We start from the raw sequence: 18842 nt of genomic DNA on the forward strand, positions 1-18842 counted from the left end.
CATTGGAATGTGACACACTTGTATGTTTTTTGCCTCCGTGGGTTGCAAATAAAACGACGAAGATGTATATCGAAATGTGGGCTCCACCCTTTTCATAGATTTTTCACAAATATGGAATTTACCATTCAGAAATAACAAAAACTTCATATGCAGGGTATGATGATTTTTAGGGCATATTTTCACCCAACATTATATTTGCTGAACTTTTCAGATTTAGAATACAAAACATGAAAACAAAGCAAAGCAGTACCACACACACACACAAAGAAAATGTGTCTAATCTGATCGCGGATCAATGCCTTTGTTGCCATGTTAATTCCTCCTGTAAATTGGAGTTCCGTGCCTTAAACTTAGAGATAATGTTCAGAAAAGAAGCCCTCGCTAAAAGGATTCTTTGTCTTAGCTACGTTGGTAAGGAGCGGGCAAGATATGCACTGATTTTGATTTGCTCTAATTATTAGCATTTATTAGAGTCTAAAACTCTTTAACTGAAAGTATTTGAAAAAATGTTTGTGAGTGATATTGTATTTCCTAATTAATTCCTGGAATGTCCCAATATGAAAACAATATTACCCCAGATTGCACTGAAAAAGAAAATGAAGAAAGACCTTAAAAATATTTCCTGACTTTCAGAGATGGGAAGTAACAAATTACAAATACTTCATTACTTTACTTGCATAGCTTTTTTTCAGTACCTTTGCTTTCTTGAGTATTCATTTTTTTAGACTACTTTTGACTTTTTTCTGTTACATTTTAACATGAGTGTCTGTACTTTTTACTTGATACATTTTCAAAACAAGGTTGTTACTTTTGTTTTTAACTGCATGAAAACGATTCAAATACTTGACCTGGAAGAAAAAGGCAGCCGTCAATGTATCGCGGCTCCGCTTTCACGCCGTCACGGACATCCCAACTTGTGATTGGCTCTATGACGCTATCACATGACGTGTAATTGGCTGGATAAGAACAACCTGTAAACATGAGGGCAATGCGCGCCGCCACTTCAGAAGATAATTTGAACTTGATAACATGTTAGAGAGTCAACTGGCCCATGTGTACCCATTTTTGCTCCAATAGCTAATATCGTTCAAATCGACGTAGGAGGAACATACGGATAAAATACTTTTACTCATCGAGTACTTTTTTGAGCCTGTACTTTTACTTGAGTACTTATTTGAGTGAGTACTTTTACCAAAGTTGTTTTTTTTTTTTACAAAGTAATTGTACTTTTACTCAAATAGAGAGAGTTTCAGTTTTCCCATCTCTGCTGACTTCTTGCCAGACACCTGTCATGTTTTGTACAATAGGATTGGTGGAAGACCTTTTCAGTTTTTTTAGCATCATCTGAGTATAAATAAGCAGGAAGTGGGAGCTTTAATGAACATCACTCACTATCCCTCCATGGTAGGGACACATCAGCAATAAATAAAACATGAGCATCCTCAGCTGAACCGAGAAGTAGTATTTGAATATTATTGTTCTCTCGCAGTGCCAATTGCACATTTTTGGACCGCAAGAATGAATGTTAGAGGGGATGGAGGCAGCCCTTTCTACAGCCTTTGTTGATCTGAATCCGATTCAAGATATTCTTGCTAATGATTTCTGCAAAGGGATCATTGTACAAAAGTTTAAGCCAATGACAAAATCCCTCCCACAGGCCAAAGCGTCCAAGTACCTCAAATAAATAAGCTCACTCCACTTTGTCAAATGCCTTCTTGGCATCTGTGTGGGATATTCACAATATTAATATTCAACCCGGACAATTGATCATGAAACCGTTTTGGCATTCTCTTATTAAATGTGGTCATTTCGGCTGCAGTCTTTTGGCTGAGATTTTAAAAGAGTTCAGAAGACTGATTGGTCTCATATTTTCACACTTGTCATTAAGTTTGTCTGATTTTTAGAGAAGACTAATCAGGGCCTCAGGCAAGTGTGAAGCTAAAATATGCCTTTTTAGAGAGAGTTTTGACTCCAATATTTTTTTTTCTAAATTTCAATGGGTAAAGCGCCCAGCCCTGCCTCCTTTCTAGAGTTTATATCTCTTATTGCGACCATAGTTTCCCATATTTGGTGAAAATCTACTTAGCTTAGGGATCAATCTGTGCCATGATTTGTCAACTCTACATGTATTTCAGATGGGTATATTTTCCACCCCAAAAAATCCTTAACTCCTCGTTTATTTTTAAATTATCCCCAATGATTTCCCCATTATCATTTTTAAGACCTTTTAAGGCCATCTGCGACAATGCGTCGCCATCGAGCTGCGGCCATTACGTCATCACTGGAGGAATATCCTGCAAATGGTGTCCAGACGGACGCGTTTTGAAATCTTTCCACTCCAGAGCCCGCTTTCAAAAGTGATCGGTTTCAAGCTCCGAAACCGCGCCATCGTGTGAACGAACGGCCTAAACTGTAAGAAACTTGTGAGGATACATTGAAACTGGCTTTGGTGTGGACGGGGCCTTAGATCTTGTGGAATGAATTATCTGGCCCCTAAAAATGGCCTTGAATGCTTCCAATGTAACACTTGCTGATGTCGCATTAATTAATCACAAAGTAGTCAGTTGTATTGTTTTCCAAGGAAAGTGATTACATCCCAATCCTGAAGCAATTTTTTTGTTGAAACTAGCATCAGTAGTCTAACAGGCAAATGATAGTAGATTAGACATTTTTTTTTAATACTGTCAAATTGAACTCTTATGAACTTTACAATTAATGCTTCATGAGCATCTATAAAGTGATTTTAGTGGGCAGATAACTAAAGCCGGCAGATCACCATGAACCATGCTCAGAGAAATCCTGTACAACCAGAGTAACTCGGACAAGTGAAATATTTTCCACAACGTTGCCTCGTTTCACTTGTTGTGTTCATATCAGCCCCAGCTGTGTTAGTCTGCTGGTCCATTTGTCAATGTGACAATCGTTAATGCTCGGGATGCACCCAAATGAACATTTTGGCCCGAAACCGATAACCCAAAATAAGAAACAACCAAAGCGCCGAAAATATATATATAAATAAACAATAATAATAATTAAAAAAAAAAAAAATAATATTTTTTTTTTTATCAAAATAAAAAACAATGTTTAATATCACTCAGATTCACCATTAGCTACAGTCCACTCCACATTTCCAACACATATTACTACAGTAATGATTGACAAATAAATGAGGTGGATGAATGAGAATAACCACAAGCAGGGTTGGGAGGGTTACTTTTAAAATGTAATCCATTACAGATACAAGTTACCTGCTAAAAAATGTAGTTAGTAACGTAATCCAAGTACCACAATATTAAAGTAATGTAACTGGATTACTTTTGGATTACTCCAATATTAAGTATGCTCATGAAGACAAAATAAAAAATAAATATCACCACAATATATATTCTATACAATGTGCCCCTGCTATTTGCGAGGGTGATCGGGACCCGGGCAGTCTACAAATAGCAAAAATCCTTGTGTAATTAAAAAGCATGTAGGCTATTGATTGATTGATTGATGGCCATATGCTGTTTTCGAACTGTCACTGAAAGCAACCACACCTGATAGATAGATAGATGGATGGATGGAGGCCGAATATTGGGTGCATAACTAGTCAATGCCCATTTGTTGGGCATATCTTTGCTCTCCTTAGATGTTATTCATGAAGTCTTCCACCTCGGCTGGCCTAACGAAGGTGCGTGTGTCGGCCTTGTAGGTCAGTCAAGGTGTTGCCGGGAACCAAATTTAATTTCTTGTTCCCATGTTGCGCAACCTCTGCCTCATGGAATCGAAAACCCTTTTGCTTCTTGTGCATTCTATTCTGTCCGCCAGGTCTGGATAAAAGCGCACTGATCTAACCTTGTAGAGTTACTGCTTTTTGTTCCAAAGCTCAATTTAGAACATTCACATTGTCTTGGCCGTTCAAAAACTTTGTGATTAAAGCTCTCGGGGGTGTGGCTGGGTCCTTTCTTGCTCAGACTCGATGAGCTCTTTGGTCAGCTTCATATTTAGGAAAGTTATGCCTAGAACCTGCGGGATTCAAGTCTGGAGGAAAGAGACCACCCGCTGGGAGGTTTACCAGCCTGAGGTTTGAGCTTCTGCATCTTGCTTCATCATTCTCGTGCTTTTCCTCCATTTCCTTGTTTTAATTTTTGAGGCAAGGGACCGTAGCTGAGGCTATCAACGTTGCCCTCTCCAAGTCTCCTCCTAACTTGTTCAACCAATTCACCAACTTCTTTGCTTCTTCCTTCAATCGCCATCAGAAAGCTAATCTGCTACGAAAACCCGTTTAAGTCCTTTAATGCCATCAAGAATGGGCGGGAGGATTAGCATTTTCATCAGTAGCTTCTCCACACAGTCTCGTCTGTGTGAATGAGATTTTTGGGATTGAGATGATAAACTGCTTCCCCAAAGCAGATGCCTTGGGGGTGTTTTCAGTGACCCTCCAGCTCACTTTGAGTGTCGAGTAGCTTAGTTCTTTGTTGGAAATTTGGCGAGATTTTTCGGAGGAGCAGGACCCCCAGCCACTTCACACGCTGCCATACTGGATGTCAGCATTTATACATTTGGCAGGATTGTAATCATCATTTTGAATACTAGGATGAAGATCCAATGCAGTCAATGACTTGCTGCTTGTTTGTTACGCTTGCTGCCTTCACTTTTGTGTGTGTGAAAAGCACGTTTTGAGATCAGACCATTGACTTCAATCTTTGAGTCCGTTTCAGAGGATGTTCAGTGTCATTATCAATCTTACCTCCTCTCAGCAGTTACAGCACAGATAAACACTAAAGAAATACTCATAGCGATCTGCAATGATGTGGAATATTTCTGATCTCCTCAAAATTGTGAGAATGGCTATAATTTACATACAGTAAATGCCATATTTTAATTCTTAATTTAAAGTTTAGAGTCTACACTTCACATCTTGATAGTTTTGGGCTCTCTTTTCACAGCTGGTGCATACGGTAATACTGCCGTATGCTGATTTTTGTGTGTCCTTTGACATGACACCTGACTTGATGGTGTCTAAAAGTTGGTTTAAACTTACGCCTCCTCAGGCCGCGTTGAACTTTTTGGGAAGGGATACCACTATTCTAACGTGATTTTGGTTAATTTGATGGACATACACGACATATACGCTCCGTGGATAAGTGTGGTGGATGTCATTGTATTTCATTTAGAAATATTACATCTTTGGTCATCAAACATTCGGGGTCAAAGAAGGCCCATCTTGTGTTTTCCCTACTTTACACTTTGCTTTTTGTTTCCAATACAAGAGCTGTGTCAAAAATGTAATTCATGGATGATTTTGTTGTTGTGCCAGCATCCACAATTCTGGTGAAACTTATGTCAAAATTATTTTGTCTGATTTGAAGGAAAATTATGACCCGCTCCGGCAAAAGGTTCCGCATGTCGGCAACATTAGTTTTAAACTAGACACAAAAATGTAGTTAGGACAAAAATGTCAATTTTTAGATTTCTCCCAAAATAGCTTCCTTGAGGTCTTTATTTTCATTTCCCAGCAGCACAAAAGTGAATATTGTAATACAACTGTATGAAAATAAGCAATTATTACAACAAGTGCATCTTAGCCGACGTGTTTTTAGCCGACTTTAGCTAGCCGCACGTCTCGGAAACCTGCCTCAAAATAACCCGGAGTCCCTCCCCTCTAACATCACTTCACAAATGATTTATATAAATTTGACATAGAAAACAAAAAAAGTTGAAATACACTAAATGTGGCCATTCAGCACCAAAGTCAACAGAATGACGCACGTCACAACAATGGCACCCTAATTTGCAGCAGAAGCGAATGTCGTCATCGGTCCCGACAACGTGGTTTGTAATCTAAACAGAGATCATCTTCAATTCCGTGATCTCTTTCTTTAATGAGTCTATTTCTACTTTTATTTCAAATGAACGCAGTGCAAAACTCATGCATATGGAGCGACTTGTATTCCTTATGTATTACAGTTTTCAACCATCATACAATCTTCATTTTCTTTATGTGACCAAATGCATTTGAAACAAAAGAGCCGTGATAAGTTATCAATGAACTTACTTGTCACAGACCGCACCAAATAACAAATAATCTTTTGACACAAAATGATGACATCAAATTTCCCACCGTGGTAATATGACCTCATTTCACCAAGAAAATTGGCTGATGATGCTTCTGACGATGAATTGCAAGCTTGATGTGAATTTCAAAGTTGTGGCTGATGTCTTGAGTTGAGGGTTCAAATCTCGGATAATGGCCTTGCCTGCAACTGGAATTGACCTTCCAGTGATCTTTAACAGTTCCTGAAAATTTGGGGTCCATTTCTTTTTCCTGAGGTACTGGTTGCTGTTGGACATTTGAAAGATGCAAGTACCAAAACTTTATAAACCAGTTTTTCTCAAAACTAGAGATTTCAACCTTCCAACATTAAAATTGTTGAAAACGTTGTCAATTTTTGAGGTACGTCCATGTACTAGGCTATATATCATTTTAAAGTAGAGTTGTCAAACAATTACATTTTTTAATCAGCTTAATCACATCTTAGAATTTTGATTAATCACAATTAATCGCTTATTTAAAAGGGCTTGATATCTAAAAAATGTGCCCGCCAAATTTAAAGAGCACCTGTTATGTGTTATTCAAACACAGCCTGTGCTACCTTTAACCTAAGCATCTCCTGTCAGTTTAAGGATCATCTGCCGTCAAAATTAATAGTGCCATTCATCTGCGTTAATACTTTTTTTATTTTTATTTATTTATTTATTTTTTTCGGGGAGAGCTCAGTATTGATCATTTGACATGCCATCATCATTGTTCTCCCTTTTTTTTTTTGTATGTGTGTGTGTGTGTGTGTGTGTGTGTGTGTGTGTGCGTGCGTGCGTGCGTGCGTGCGTGTAAAAAAAAAAAGAATTCCCATACCGTTCACCTAAACCGAACACTTCAAAATCCAGCCAGAGTCGTGGGGCCGCCAGGAGACCCGAAGAGGGACCAAAGAAAAGAAAGAAAAGCGAAGCCCAGCACCGACCAGACACCACCCACCGGGCCACTAACCAGAGTCCTTCACCAACCCCAGAGACATCTAAATTCCAACAAATCAGGGAGACCTCAAGGGCCCGAAGGAGAAACTGAGGAAAGGTAGAAAGGACAGACGAAGCAGAGTGAGATCCACAGACACCCGCCTCCACCGAATCAATGACCTGAGGGAGAAACAAATTGTGTCTGAGTCTCGATAGATGCTGGTGTGGTGGATCTGGCATGCATGAAAATCTCCACCAAAGAGGGGAGCCGTCGACCCCCGCCAGGACAGAGCAAGCGCAACACCTCAGGGCCCCCCAGGCCGCGGCAGCGCCAAAGGACGACCCCCGGGCCCCGCAGGGGCCACCGGCCGGAGAGCAAACCCAGGAGCAGGAGCGCCCCCCACCCCAACGCGGCCCGCGCCCCCAACCCTCTGCGTTAATACATGATTAATGCAATCATTTGTTTAAATGAATTATTTAGTTAACGCTATAACTTTGACAGCACTAATTAAAAGGCAATTAAGTGTAGAATTCCCAAATATCAATATCTCCTTTTTTTCACACATGAGGGCCCTTTTAGCACAATGAGGATTTTAAACATTTGTATTCACATGCCTGGTTTGAAGTTGAAATGTCAACGTTGTGTGCATTCGACAGAAATTGAAATGCAGCCCAGAAAAGCGCACCTCTTTATAGGACAAACAAGCACATTTTCTCACTTACCGCTAAGTCAAAAATGAATTCTATCGGCTCACTAAAAAGCCGCAGAAACAAGCCTCCTCCTAGCTGAGTGGGATGCTACTAATAAAAATTAAAAAGAAAAGAAAGTTAAATTGCCAATCCATCCTCCGTTTAGCTATTAAGAGTCTAGAATAGGATTTAAAATGTGACACATTTAACAACGCATAAGCTTGTGTTGAGTGTGAGATGTCAATTAACATCTTGACACTCACTTCCAACTGGGCTGATGATGTGTTTTCACTGACAGGTATGTTCCCACCGTGGAGGATGTGGACATGTATAAATCCTACAAAGGAGCAGTGAGTGAGCTGCATATCGTGGACCAGTACATGAAGGAGGTAAAGCGTTTTGCTTCTCCAATTGTGATTCCCACCTTAAGATTGAACCAGCATGGCTCCATTTCAATAACATTCTGTCAAGATGCCTTCTTACAACATTCACACCATCTGACCTGAAAAGCACAAAACATCCCACAATGGCTTTCAGGACGGTCGGCTTGAGAGGGATTTAATATGCAAGGCGAGGGCGTCATCGCCTGTGCAACAAGACGAGTCTTCTGTGCAGGCAAATGTGACCTGTGACGGAGTGCAGGCACTCGGACGGAATAAAACATCCCCAATCACTGTTTGCTGTGTGTGGCAAGCTAAAGCACATATTGGAATAGGCTATTCTGCAATGGTTTAAAAAGCAGAGTAAAGGGAAAAAAGAAAACAAGGCGATATCGCTCGCAAGAGCGCACATCTAATTTTGATGGAGGCTGAACAAGCAGGCTTGCTTTTGAAATAAATTCTCGTTAAGAAAGACAAAACCATCCCTTGCATGTCTGGACGCTATATAGTTGGTAATGCAATTATGTCAATAAAACCAACGCAGTACATTCAAATATCCTTCATCTATTAAAGAACTCGAAAAATACCAGTTATTTGGTGGGGTATTTGCTTTTGATTAAAAAAAAAAGGGGGGGGGGCTTTCGTGTTCTCACAGTCAGAATTTTTTGTGTCAAAGGATGTAGATTGAATGCTGAATGATGATCAAGCAAATTTAATGTTTTAATTGTATTTAATTAAAGCAAATTCAATGTTCAAATTCAAATTCAATGAATTAATTTTGAGCGAAACCTGAGGAGCACCACATCTATTTTTGACTGTTTTATCCGAATAACAGATGAGAACCTCGTTGAATCAGTCATTAAAATGAAGGCTGTACCCTTGTAACAATTTAGTGAGTTCTTTGTTCAGCTTAGAGGTTACTGTAAATTGATGAAACACACACACAGTAAACGATCAGGTTTTGATTTTGTGCACGTTTATGTTCTAACCTATGTGGGAAAATCTACTTGGAATTTAAAAGAAGCAAAACCCTAACTACTGTGACAGGCCATAAAAACAAGAACTACAAGGACAAAATCATCAGAGAAAACAGGAACGGAGAAACGGTCTTAAATGGGGTGATGGAATTTAAGGAGAACTGATAACAGTCATCAGTATCGGCCTAACTTCAAGGTTTCAGTACTCGCAACAACAGCCAATGCTTTTTTTTACAGGCCCACTGCGACCCCAGTTAAAACTGATTTTTGACGTCTATATCCGTCAATGGCACTGAATGAGTTAAATAAATAGAAAAAAATGTGGTATTGAACATCCCTAGATAATACTAATTGATTTGGTTGTTTTACATGGGCAGTGTTTTGGACACAGAAAAGACGGAATTTTTTTAAGAGTTTCAAAATGCAAAAACATATATCTATGGCTAATTGAAAACTCTAAATTGTCCATAGGTGCGAATGTTATACCTAAAGTCAGCTGGAATTGACTCCAGTTCACCTGAATGAGGACAAAATATGTTGACGTTTTTCCCAAACAACACCATTTTGTGTTCACGTAAATTCTGTGGAAACGCAGAACGTCCGCATGCGTTTTAAATGTTCAGTGTTGATATACACGAGTCCTTTAAAACTAAAGGCTGGAGATCCACGACAGTGTTGTTGTACAGTACAGATAATCAATAAATGGCATTTAAAAGACAGTCTTGATTAGACACGGCAGGACAGGAAGTTGGTAGCATTTCATTCCAAAGTGACATCATGCATGACTTGCCTAGCCGACATATTTACAAGTAAGCTTTGACATGTTTTTGCGTTTTGTTTTGACCCGGTTGTCGTTTCAACTCTTATCATTCCTTGTATGTTGCAGATGTGCGACATTCCATACCTGAGCACACAACTCGACCTGCTGCTGACGATGAGAGAGCTTCCCATCAGCATGAGGGACCTGCAGCCTGTGAGTGCACTGACCCGCCCAAAAAAGGTCAAATCCTCGCTTTCGTGTGCGTGGCATCCCTAAAAGCTCCCAACTCACTAACTGCTCTGAACGCAGCAAGAGCTCTTTGCCTGTCCTTTGCATCTTCACGCTTTTTGCTTTGATTTGATTTGCAAGCCTTCCAAACAGAACGCACTTTAAGACGACTCTTGATTTGATGGAGAGCGAGGAAAAAGGATCTTAATCAAATCAAATGTGTTCTTTGTTCAGTAGATGCTGCGAAGAATTCAAAGAATGCAATTTGACTTCATTCAGGAAACTTCCGATTCTCTATGAAGACAAATGAATGAAGAGAGGTCCAAACAAAATAAGCAAATATCGTTTTTAGTGTTTTTGCAGGAGTGAGGATCAATATTTCATCATTAGCCAGTGTGACTCTCTTACACAGGATCATTGTTTATTGGCTTCAGGGACTGCAGGCGGTGAAGTTATTGAAGTCAGACAGCAACACCTCCCAGCTCTTCTTCCGCTCGTTTATTTTTCATTCTTCACAAACTTCTCTTTCATTTCCACTGTCTCACAATGAAGACAAACAGTGGTGCTGCATCAAACTCAACCAAAACAGAAAGACTACTTTGGTTAGCCTTTCTTTCTACCTGCTTGCAATTCAAGTGCTGATTTTTGAAATCTTAATGCTTGCTAAATGCTACTTTTCCACCTTACAAGGCCCTCAAAGCGCTTTACATGCAACTACACATTCACCCGCCGATGATGCAGCATCAGGAGCAACTGGGGGTTCAGTATCTTGCGCAAGAATACTTCAACATGGTCACAATGGCATGGGATCAAACCCACAACCTCTTCGCTTGGAGACCACCACTTTATCACTGAGCCACGCCGCCCCCATGCTAGGTATGCATTTTTTTCCCGGCAGCCACGGCAATCACCTTGAAGGCTACTGGCCAAATCGGGACGTTCTTGTGGGGAGACAGGATGTAGAAACCTGACAGGCTGTGATTGCCATGGATGCCTGGCCAGATTCTTAAACTGCACAAAAATGCGCCACAACAGTTTCAGTGTGGATGAGAAACATCGTCGGCCATATTAAACACAGGTGGAGAATCCGAAAGTAAAAATCCTGCCACGGATTGGCTTTAGCCACAGGTGCTTCAAGTTCTCCTCAACCAACAGATAACGACCTTTTTTTTAGAATTGGCAGATTTTTTTTTCTTCTTCACATTAACACATTCCAACATAAGATAAAGATAATGACATTCATTCACTGACTGAAGTGCTGAACCGTTGATTTAAAGCTCATGAGCTGGCTAGCTAATTATTCACACCCACGCACATCCACTTTCTTGTAGAAGGTTTGACAAACCCGCTTGCCACCACACGACTCGTACGTCCTCCCCACATACTGTAGCTACGTCACACATAGTTAGATTACAAAGTACATTCTGAGCCCAGTGCAAAAATTCAATACTCACTTTGGTTCATGACTAATCTTTCACAATTCTTGTTTTCAGTACCTGAGCTTGTGAAATAAAACTGACAATAATTATAATTTTTTTTCAATTATACACTGAACCACTGCTATTCATGCTTGTGACCAAGCACCCACAAGTAGCAAAAATCCACAGGTAATTAACTCTAATATTAATAGCTAATGTTTTTGTTACTTAAAATTGTATACATTAAAATGTCTTGTTATTGTCACCAATAGCCTATATTTTTTGTTGAATGCTTAAGACAACAACTAAGCCTCCTAAATGTCCTCTACACTTCTAGCACTTTTAAATGTGCTTTATGAATAGCTTATCATTACTAGCATAATACTCTACATAATATTAGAGTGTGAGATTGGTCTAATTAGAGGACTAAACATGTGACTCATTCAGGATGGCTCATTTATTCACTCCAAACACTTATAGGATGCAAAATGTTGGACTTTTTTTTTTTTTTACATCATGGACAGAAAAGCAATGGTGTCATAGAATTAGTTAGTAGTAGTAGTTACTACAATTACTTGGTGTCAAAAAATGTCACAAAGGCAAATAAAAACAAAAAATGTGATGACATTAGTGTGACTTTCGAAGTTAGAGATGCCTCCTCCGAACTTAACTTGGAACTCAGTTTGTGTGAAACAAACCTGAGGCGAAAAATAATGGTGCCATCACCACCTGTGAGATGTTACTCACCAGCTGGTGGGAACTTCTGCTGCCAGGATGACGTGTCTGACTTCACATCCCGGACTTGGCATCTGCAAAAGTGTTGGAAGTGTGTGAAGCACATTCAAATGTGTTCAACCGCCAACTTCTCCAGTTGGTGATGGCCAGTGTTGCCACGTTATCTTGGAAAAATCAACTCGATTGTTGAAGTAACTTAGATTACAAGTTACTTTATTAATTACTTTCAGTATAAACTGACAACACTACTTAACATAAAAATGACAACTGATTTTGCCAATACTTTATCAGAAGTGCAATTTTAACAGTCATGTTTAAGGATAAAGTTTTATTTAAAAAAAGCAAAAGAATATGAAGACAGCTTTTTTGACCTAACGTAAATAATGTTTTTTATTAAAAAGTGTTTTTCTGGGCTTAACTTGACATAAAAAAAAAAGTAAAAATAATATTTTTTTTTTTTTTTTTGACTTGGCATATTTAACAGTTAGTACTCTAATAAAACATTTATAATGTACATTGTTTATAAATATAACTCCAAAATTCAGCCTGTTGTGACAGCTATAGCACTTTGTCAACAGTACAATAGTGTACAACCAACTTTAATATTTTAATCTTTAGTTGTCACAACAGCTACTTGAGCTGTATTTCCAACATGAAATCACATAGGAAGCATAACTGTCTTTATACAACAAAACAGTCTGCCAATGTCATGGATAACCCCAGTTGTCAGTTTCTCCGGGGTAGATCAAAAGCCAAATGTGCTATACAGAGCTTTTTACATACTGAAAATGACAGTCCGCCATGCTTACATTTGGGCTGCACTGTTACTCTGCAAAAGTGGATGCATATCATCTTTTACAGTAGAGATAATCATTCATTGGATTCTCAAGCAGTCACTTGGTGATAAAACGGCAGGACTGATCCATCAAAACAGGCTGAGTTCAGCGAGGTGAAAAAAATAGGGCGCAAAGTGTACCGTAATGCTTGATCCTTGGCAAATTTTGACAAAAGGATGTCAAAGATGTTAATAATTAGACATCAAGCATGACGACAGTTGAGTTTTCAACACAGTTTCCTAGGCTATATAAAATATCCCCGTATCTGCTCCTCCATGGAAGTAAGCTCAGCCCTATGCAAGATGTTTGCTCATGAGTGTGTGTGTCAGGGTCAAGACTTCATTTTAGGTTTGAATTGGGTTATGGTTGACGTTTGGGTAAGGGATAAGGGTAGGCAATCATAGTTGATGGTTGTGTGTGTGTGTGTGAGAGAGAGAGAGAGAGAGAGTGTAAAATACGACAGCATAAGCAAATGGTGGCGGCTGACTAGTGCGGAAGCTTTCCTAATGGCGAGAATTCCAACACCATCCATTTCTTGTCCTCCAAGCAGCTCATTGGAAAGCCTGAATCAGTCCTACTTTCACTTGCGCCTTGTGCTTGTTAAAGCCGAAATGGTGTGTTTTTTCCAGAGGGATATTAGCACTTGACACAATTACATACAAAATAATCATCCCGCCCAACAACACAGGCCTGATTATTCATCTCATTGGGTCAAATGAGGTGGTGTTTAGAATGTATTAAAACCACTCACTTATAGCCCAGAGTTATTTTGGCCTTAATATCTACATTCAAAACATGTTTGTTGTGTGGGGGAATTAATTCAAGTAAAGATAATCAACTCAGACCCTGTGTTTGCCTTGCAGCTGATTGGCCAGAAGATTGCAATGTGCACAGAGCTGCACACCTGCAGGTCATTCGTTTGCGTGCTGGAGTACCTGCTGGCCATCGGCAATTACCTCAACGAGAACGCCGGAAAGGAAAAAGCCAAGGGATTCCGCCTCTCATCCTTAGCTAACGTATGACTCCACTGTTGGCTGACTGGAGCCGCGGCGCAGCGCTAATAAGATGCTGCTCATTGACATACACAACAGGGCTTCGCTTCGTTTCGACTCTTGGCCTTCCTGCTGCGGCCGCTTACATTTTGCCGAGCGATCGCTTTGTACTTCAAACTCACAAACGAAATGAGTGTTTAGGCGGTGACTCAGCACACAAATAGCACAGCATACGGAAAGCTATACAAATGTACTCCTAAAGGAAGTTGGCACATTATAGTTTAGTGGAATAGACAGTTGGCAAATATAAATCATAATGCTGTAGTTACGTCAAGTACGCATGCGTGTGTAAAATACTACAATTAGAAGCACTGATCCTTTACTTAAGTACTGACTGAAGATACTTAATATTCTATCAATATACTTAAGAAAATGTGCATTACTCATTTCGATAACTTGTTACAACAAAGAATAACTGCATATTGCTAAACATACTCAACACAAATATAAACGTAACACTTTGGTTTTGCTCCCATTTTTTATGAGATGAACTCGAAGATGTAAAACTTCTTACAAATACACACTATCACCATTTCTCTCAAATATCGTTCACGAACCAATCTAAATCTGTGGTAGTGAGGACTTCTCCTTTGCCGAAATAATCCATCCCACCTCACAGGTGTGCCATACCAAGATGCTGATTTGACACCATCATTAGCGCACAGGTGTGCCTTAGACTGCCCACAATAAAAGGCCACTCTGAAAGATGCAGTTTTGTTTTACAGTCAGTACTGACTGGGGCACACGAAAAGCAAAGCCGGCTTTGTTCCTCAAAAGAATCTTGTACACACAGAAACATTTCGAGACATGCGTGTGTCCAAAAGAAGACGCTGAGGACGTTTAACGGCTGTAATGTATATGCCAAGTTTTGAAATGGCGCTGTAAACGGAAAGCTTAGAAGAAGAATCAGTGAAGAAGATGAACCACTGATCCAAATAGCCGATAGGCCAAGACTTTTGAAGCCGCAAGGCAGCCATATTACTCCTCCCAAGAAACATTTCTCGGCATACAATCCTATACATTTACAGTATATATATATTAAAACAAAACTGCACCTTTCAAAGTGGCCTTTTATTGTGGCCAGTCTAAGGCACACCTGTGCACGAATCATGGTGTTTAATCAGCATCTTGATATGGCACACATGTTGTGAGGTGGGATGGATTATCTCGGCAAAGGAGAAGTGCTCACTATCACAGATTTAGATTGGTTTCTGAGCAATATTTGAGAGAAATGGTGAGATTGTTTATGTGGAAGAAGTTTGACATCTTTGAGTTAATCAAATTTTTTTTTTAAATGGGAGCGAAAACAAGTGTTGCGTTTAGATTTTTGTTGAGTACACTTTCTTTTTTGTGCATATCAGCATAAACAAACTTCTTATGAAAGAGGATATTTATGAAAGCATCACACAAAATCATTTGTCATATCATTTACGAAAGAGTACATCCCATCATATCATATCATAGCATAGAATAGTGCATTAATGCTTTAACATACATAGCATAGCATACTATACCATAGCTAATTGAACTTATGCTATATGTGCCTGGTGTAGCATAGTTGGTAATGACATCAACAGCAAAGCAAACACATACACCGACTATATACCTGTACAGTCACATAGACTGAATATATCAAATAGGATAGTATTAGCTTTATTGCATCAGTGGAGGAAATAGTAGCACAAAAATAGCAGCAGAATTGTAAGTTGCTGAATGGAAGAACAGATTTTTGTATTTTTCCACTTGCTAGACTCGCTGAGGAATTGAAATCCACATGGGGTATTGAACATAACTGTGTTTCTCTTAAAAGTCCAAACTGCTTTGCACTCTTGTAGTGCCTGGACATATAGGCGCAAGTGCTCCAAATGTAATTTGAAAGTCTGTCGTGTGTAAGTGTCCCCAACGGGAGTTTTTAAGGGCCTGCGTGCCGGGCCCACACCTAAAATGTCCTCTACCCGCTTTAATGAAGCCGAGGCCTTGCGTTCCCTTCTGAGGTGTGGTCCTATTCAGCTATTAACTTGACATAGCCGGAGATAGACTCACTTGAAATGAATGCCTGACTAAGGCGCTGAAGATTATTTTACACTCCCCGACCACTTCTTGTAAGATTTGCCGAAACCTGTGTGACCTCAGGGGAATTGGATATTCACAAATGAGAATTGATATCTTTGTAAAGGCAAATGTACCCGTATGAAATTAGACAACATTCCTCCTCTTTCCAACACATGCAAAGCTACGATCAGTGATGAATTAACAGGACATTCTCAGCAAAGCACAAATCTCTTGACTGTTTTTCCCCACATCTTAGTATCCTACTTCATATAGAAATGTTCACCGACCTCAGCTGGTAGTTTATTTTCTTGAAAAAAAAATTGCATTTAAACCTTTGCTGGAGAAGAAGAAAAAAGTTGGAGGGAAAAAAAAATCACCTTGTAGGCGTTAATTGAATCTTTGGCCGTCTCTGGCCTTCACATGTAGGAACTCTCAAGGATAAACACACACACGCATACACATGAATCTTCAACCTTGTCTTTCTGTGCATCTAAAGTTTGTTTGTTTTTTGAACAAAAGTGGCACTGTCACCTCATTATTTGTATGTGCTGTCAATCCGCAGTTGTCGCAACTTCGCGGCAGAGAGCGGAATTTCACCTTGCTCCACGCCCTTGTTGAGCAGATCATGTTACAAGAGCCACTTTTGGCCAATTTTACCAACGAGTTGGCGGAATTTGAAGCGGTGCCAGGAGGTAATTACGTCCCAATGTTTGATCGAAGATGAAAGAAAATTGACAATATATAACAGCTTTCTTTATGTGTGTCTTAGCGTCTGTGAAAGGGCTAACCGCTGAGGTAGATGGTGAGTAGATAACATTTCATAAAGTAGTGTTGGCCCCGCAGTGTCAAAATTGTTTGTGCTTGTGTGTTCTGTTAGTCCTGAAAAATGAACTGCAGAAAGTCATCCAGTATGGAAAAACCTCAAAGAAGAGAAATGTTGGTGCACATCATGCACACTTCAGCAAAGACCTGAAGGTAACATTAAAAACTTTTTAGTGTAGTGGCAACGGCAGGTGAAACTATTCTGCGTTGATATAACGACCTCAAATCAGCTGTCCTGGAACCAAAAACGCAGAGTTTCCTATCTCAGGGCATGTCAACTCGCTGTTCAGGGTTAGTCTCGGTGTTTGTTGAACATGCTTTGTGAGTATAGGTGCATAAGTCGCACGAAGATACAGTACATGGTTAGGCCAGAATTAGTAACAACAACCAAGATAACCTTAAGGAAGAAAGTTTTTTTGAATGTGAGTCAGAAGTGAATTAGCAGACGACATTCACCAAGCACTAGTCAGTTGTATGAGCACGGCATACTTAAGACAGGAAATTTCAAAAGGTATCATTAGTGATGAGTACAGATTGCCTGATTGAAAAGACACTTAGCTGCTGCACTCCAAATGTCTTTATTCCCTAGGTGGCAGTGGAGAAATACAACACAGAACTTTTGGCCTTGATGAAGTCTTGTGAGGAAATGAAAAAGCTCTACTCTGACATTTTGGTAATTCCTTACTTCATATTTCAGAACCTTCTTTTTATTGGCGACTTGCTGTATTCTCCTGTCGTGTCAAGCTTTGTAATCATTTGTGCTATGATTATCATTATAAGTAGCAAATGGAAAATAGAATTCAACCTTAGCTTAGCCTCGGGAGTCAAAAACAAGACACTACCGTGGTCAGACTCGTCTGCAGAAAGAAATGACAGGGGGGGGGGGGGGGCATTACATTTATTTAGGGGGGCATACTTCTTCAACCTAAATCTAATGTTCTTCAGGCTGATAGTGGCGTCGTGACAACTGCAAAAGTGCTCAGAAATATTTTCTGTCATTTAAAAGCGGCAGTTCATTCTGAAATCTAAAAGACAAACGGGGAAAAAAATGGTGTAGTTCTGTTTACATTTATTCAACTCAAAAGTTCATTGCAACAAAACTGCTCCCCATTTCTGTAAACAACTACATTCGAATGAATGACTCCGTGACCCGGCCCCTTCTATCTGGGATTGGCTAGCAGTTGCCTTCATTTGCTTTTTACATTTTGGGATGTACGATATGGACAACATTTCATATCTCAATATTTTTGCCAGATAGCTCTATCCTTTGGCCTTCGACTTAACAAGAGTCTTCGCAGCGTTTCAGTGTTTTTTGTGTTATTTTATTGATACTCTTTTTATATACTGTACTTACTCACTTCCTTATGTCTTGTTATTAATTTGTGGGTCTGGTACCCGCATTATTATACAATTTGTCCATGCATGTGTTGTGTGGCTTGACTGATTAAAATAAGTTTGCCACTCACATGTGAAAGTTGTAACCAGTGGACTCAGGATTCCCAGCGTTGTTTTGTCAGCCTGGATCAGATTTGCCGTTTGGTGGCTCCCATTACAATACATCACTTGTTTTAATCCACAAAAAGACAGCGGCATGACGTTCTCACTGCTCGGTCACTGCTCGTTAACCCGAAAGTAGATTTGTCTGATGCGTGTCTCCAGAGCGTGCGTCTCCCCCACGCCCCCACCCCGATCCCGACTGTCAATGGCTAGCTTTAGCTGTCAATCAAAGCCAAACTTGAAAGAAGGTATGTGGTTGGCCGGCACGCCACGCTTAACTTGAAACGGAAGGCGCATTGGCGCAAGTTTACGTGACTGATAGGAAGAATCGATAGTAGGCGAGGCCTCTTAAAATAGCTAGGGAGGGCACGGCTGATTGCCAGGGCGGGCACGGAC

At 39.9% G+C, this 18842-nt stretch overlaps 1 protein-coding gene across 4 annotated transcripts in view; it reads left to right on the plus strand.

Moving 5' to 3' along the window:
- LOC144058132 (uncharacterized) overlaps positions 1–18842 on the plus strand; it is a 50418-nt gene that overhangs the window by 26595 nt on the left and 4981 nt on the right. For 2 of the 4 annotated variants that reach the window (XM_077576402.1, XM_077576411.1), the window contains 7 exons: positions 7988–8078; positions 9933–10019; positions 13887–14039; positions 16690–16819; positions 16897–16929; positions 17005–17102; positions 17539–17622. In XM_077576402.1, coding sequence (XP_077432528.1) covers positions 7988–8078; positions 9933–10019; positions 13887–14039; positions 16690–16819; positions 16897–16929; positions 17005–17102; positions 17539–17622 — 676 coding nt within the window. Of the gene's footprint in view, positions 1–7987; positions 8079–9932; positions 10020–10724; positions 10911–13886; positions 14040–16689; positions 16820–16896; positions 16930–17004; positions 17103–17538; positions 17623–18842 lie in introns of those variants that run through there. The other 2 variants (XM_077576418.1, XM_077576429.1) reach the window with 2 other exon arrangements.

This window comes from Vanacampus margaritifer, chromosome 1 (assembly GCF_051991255.1).
Source record: "Vanacampus margaritifer isolate UIUO_Vmar chromosome 1, RoL_Vmar_1.0, whole genome shotgun sequence".
NCBI lineage: Eukaryota > Metazoa > Chordata > Actinopteri > Syngnathiformes > Syngnathidae > Vanacampus > Vanacampus margaritifer.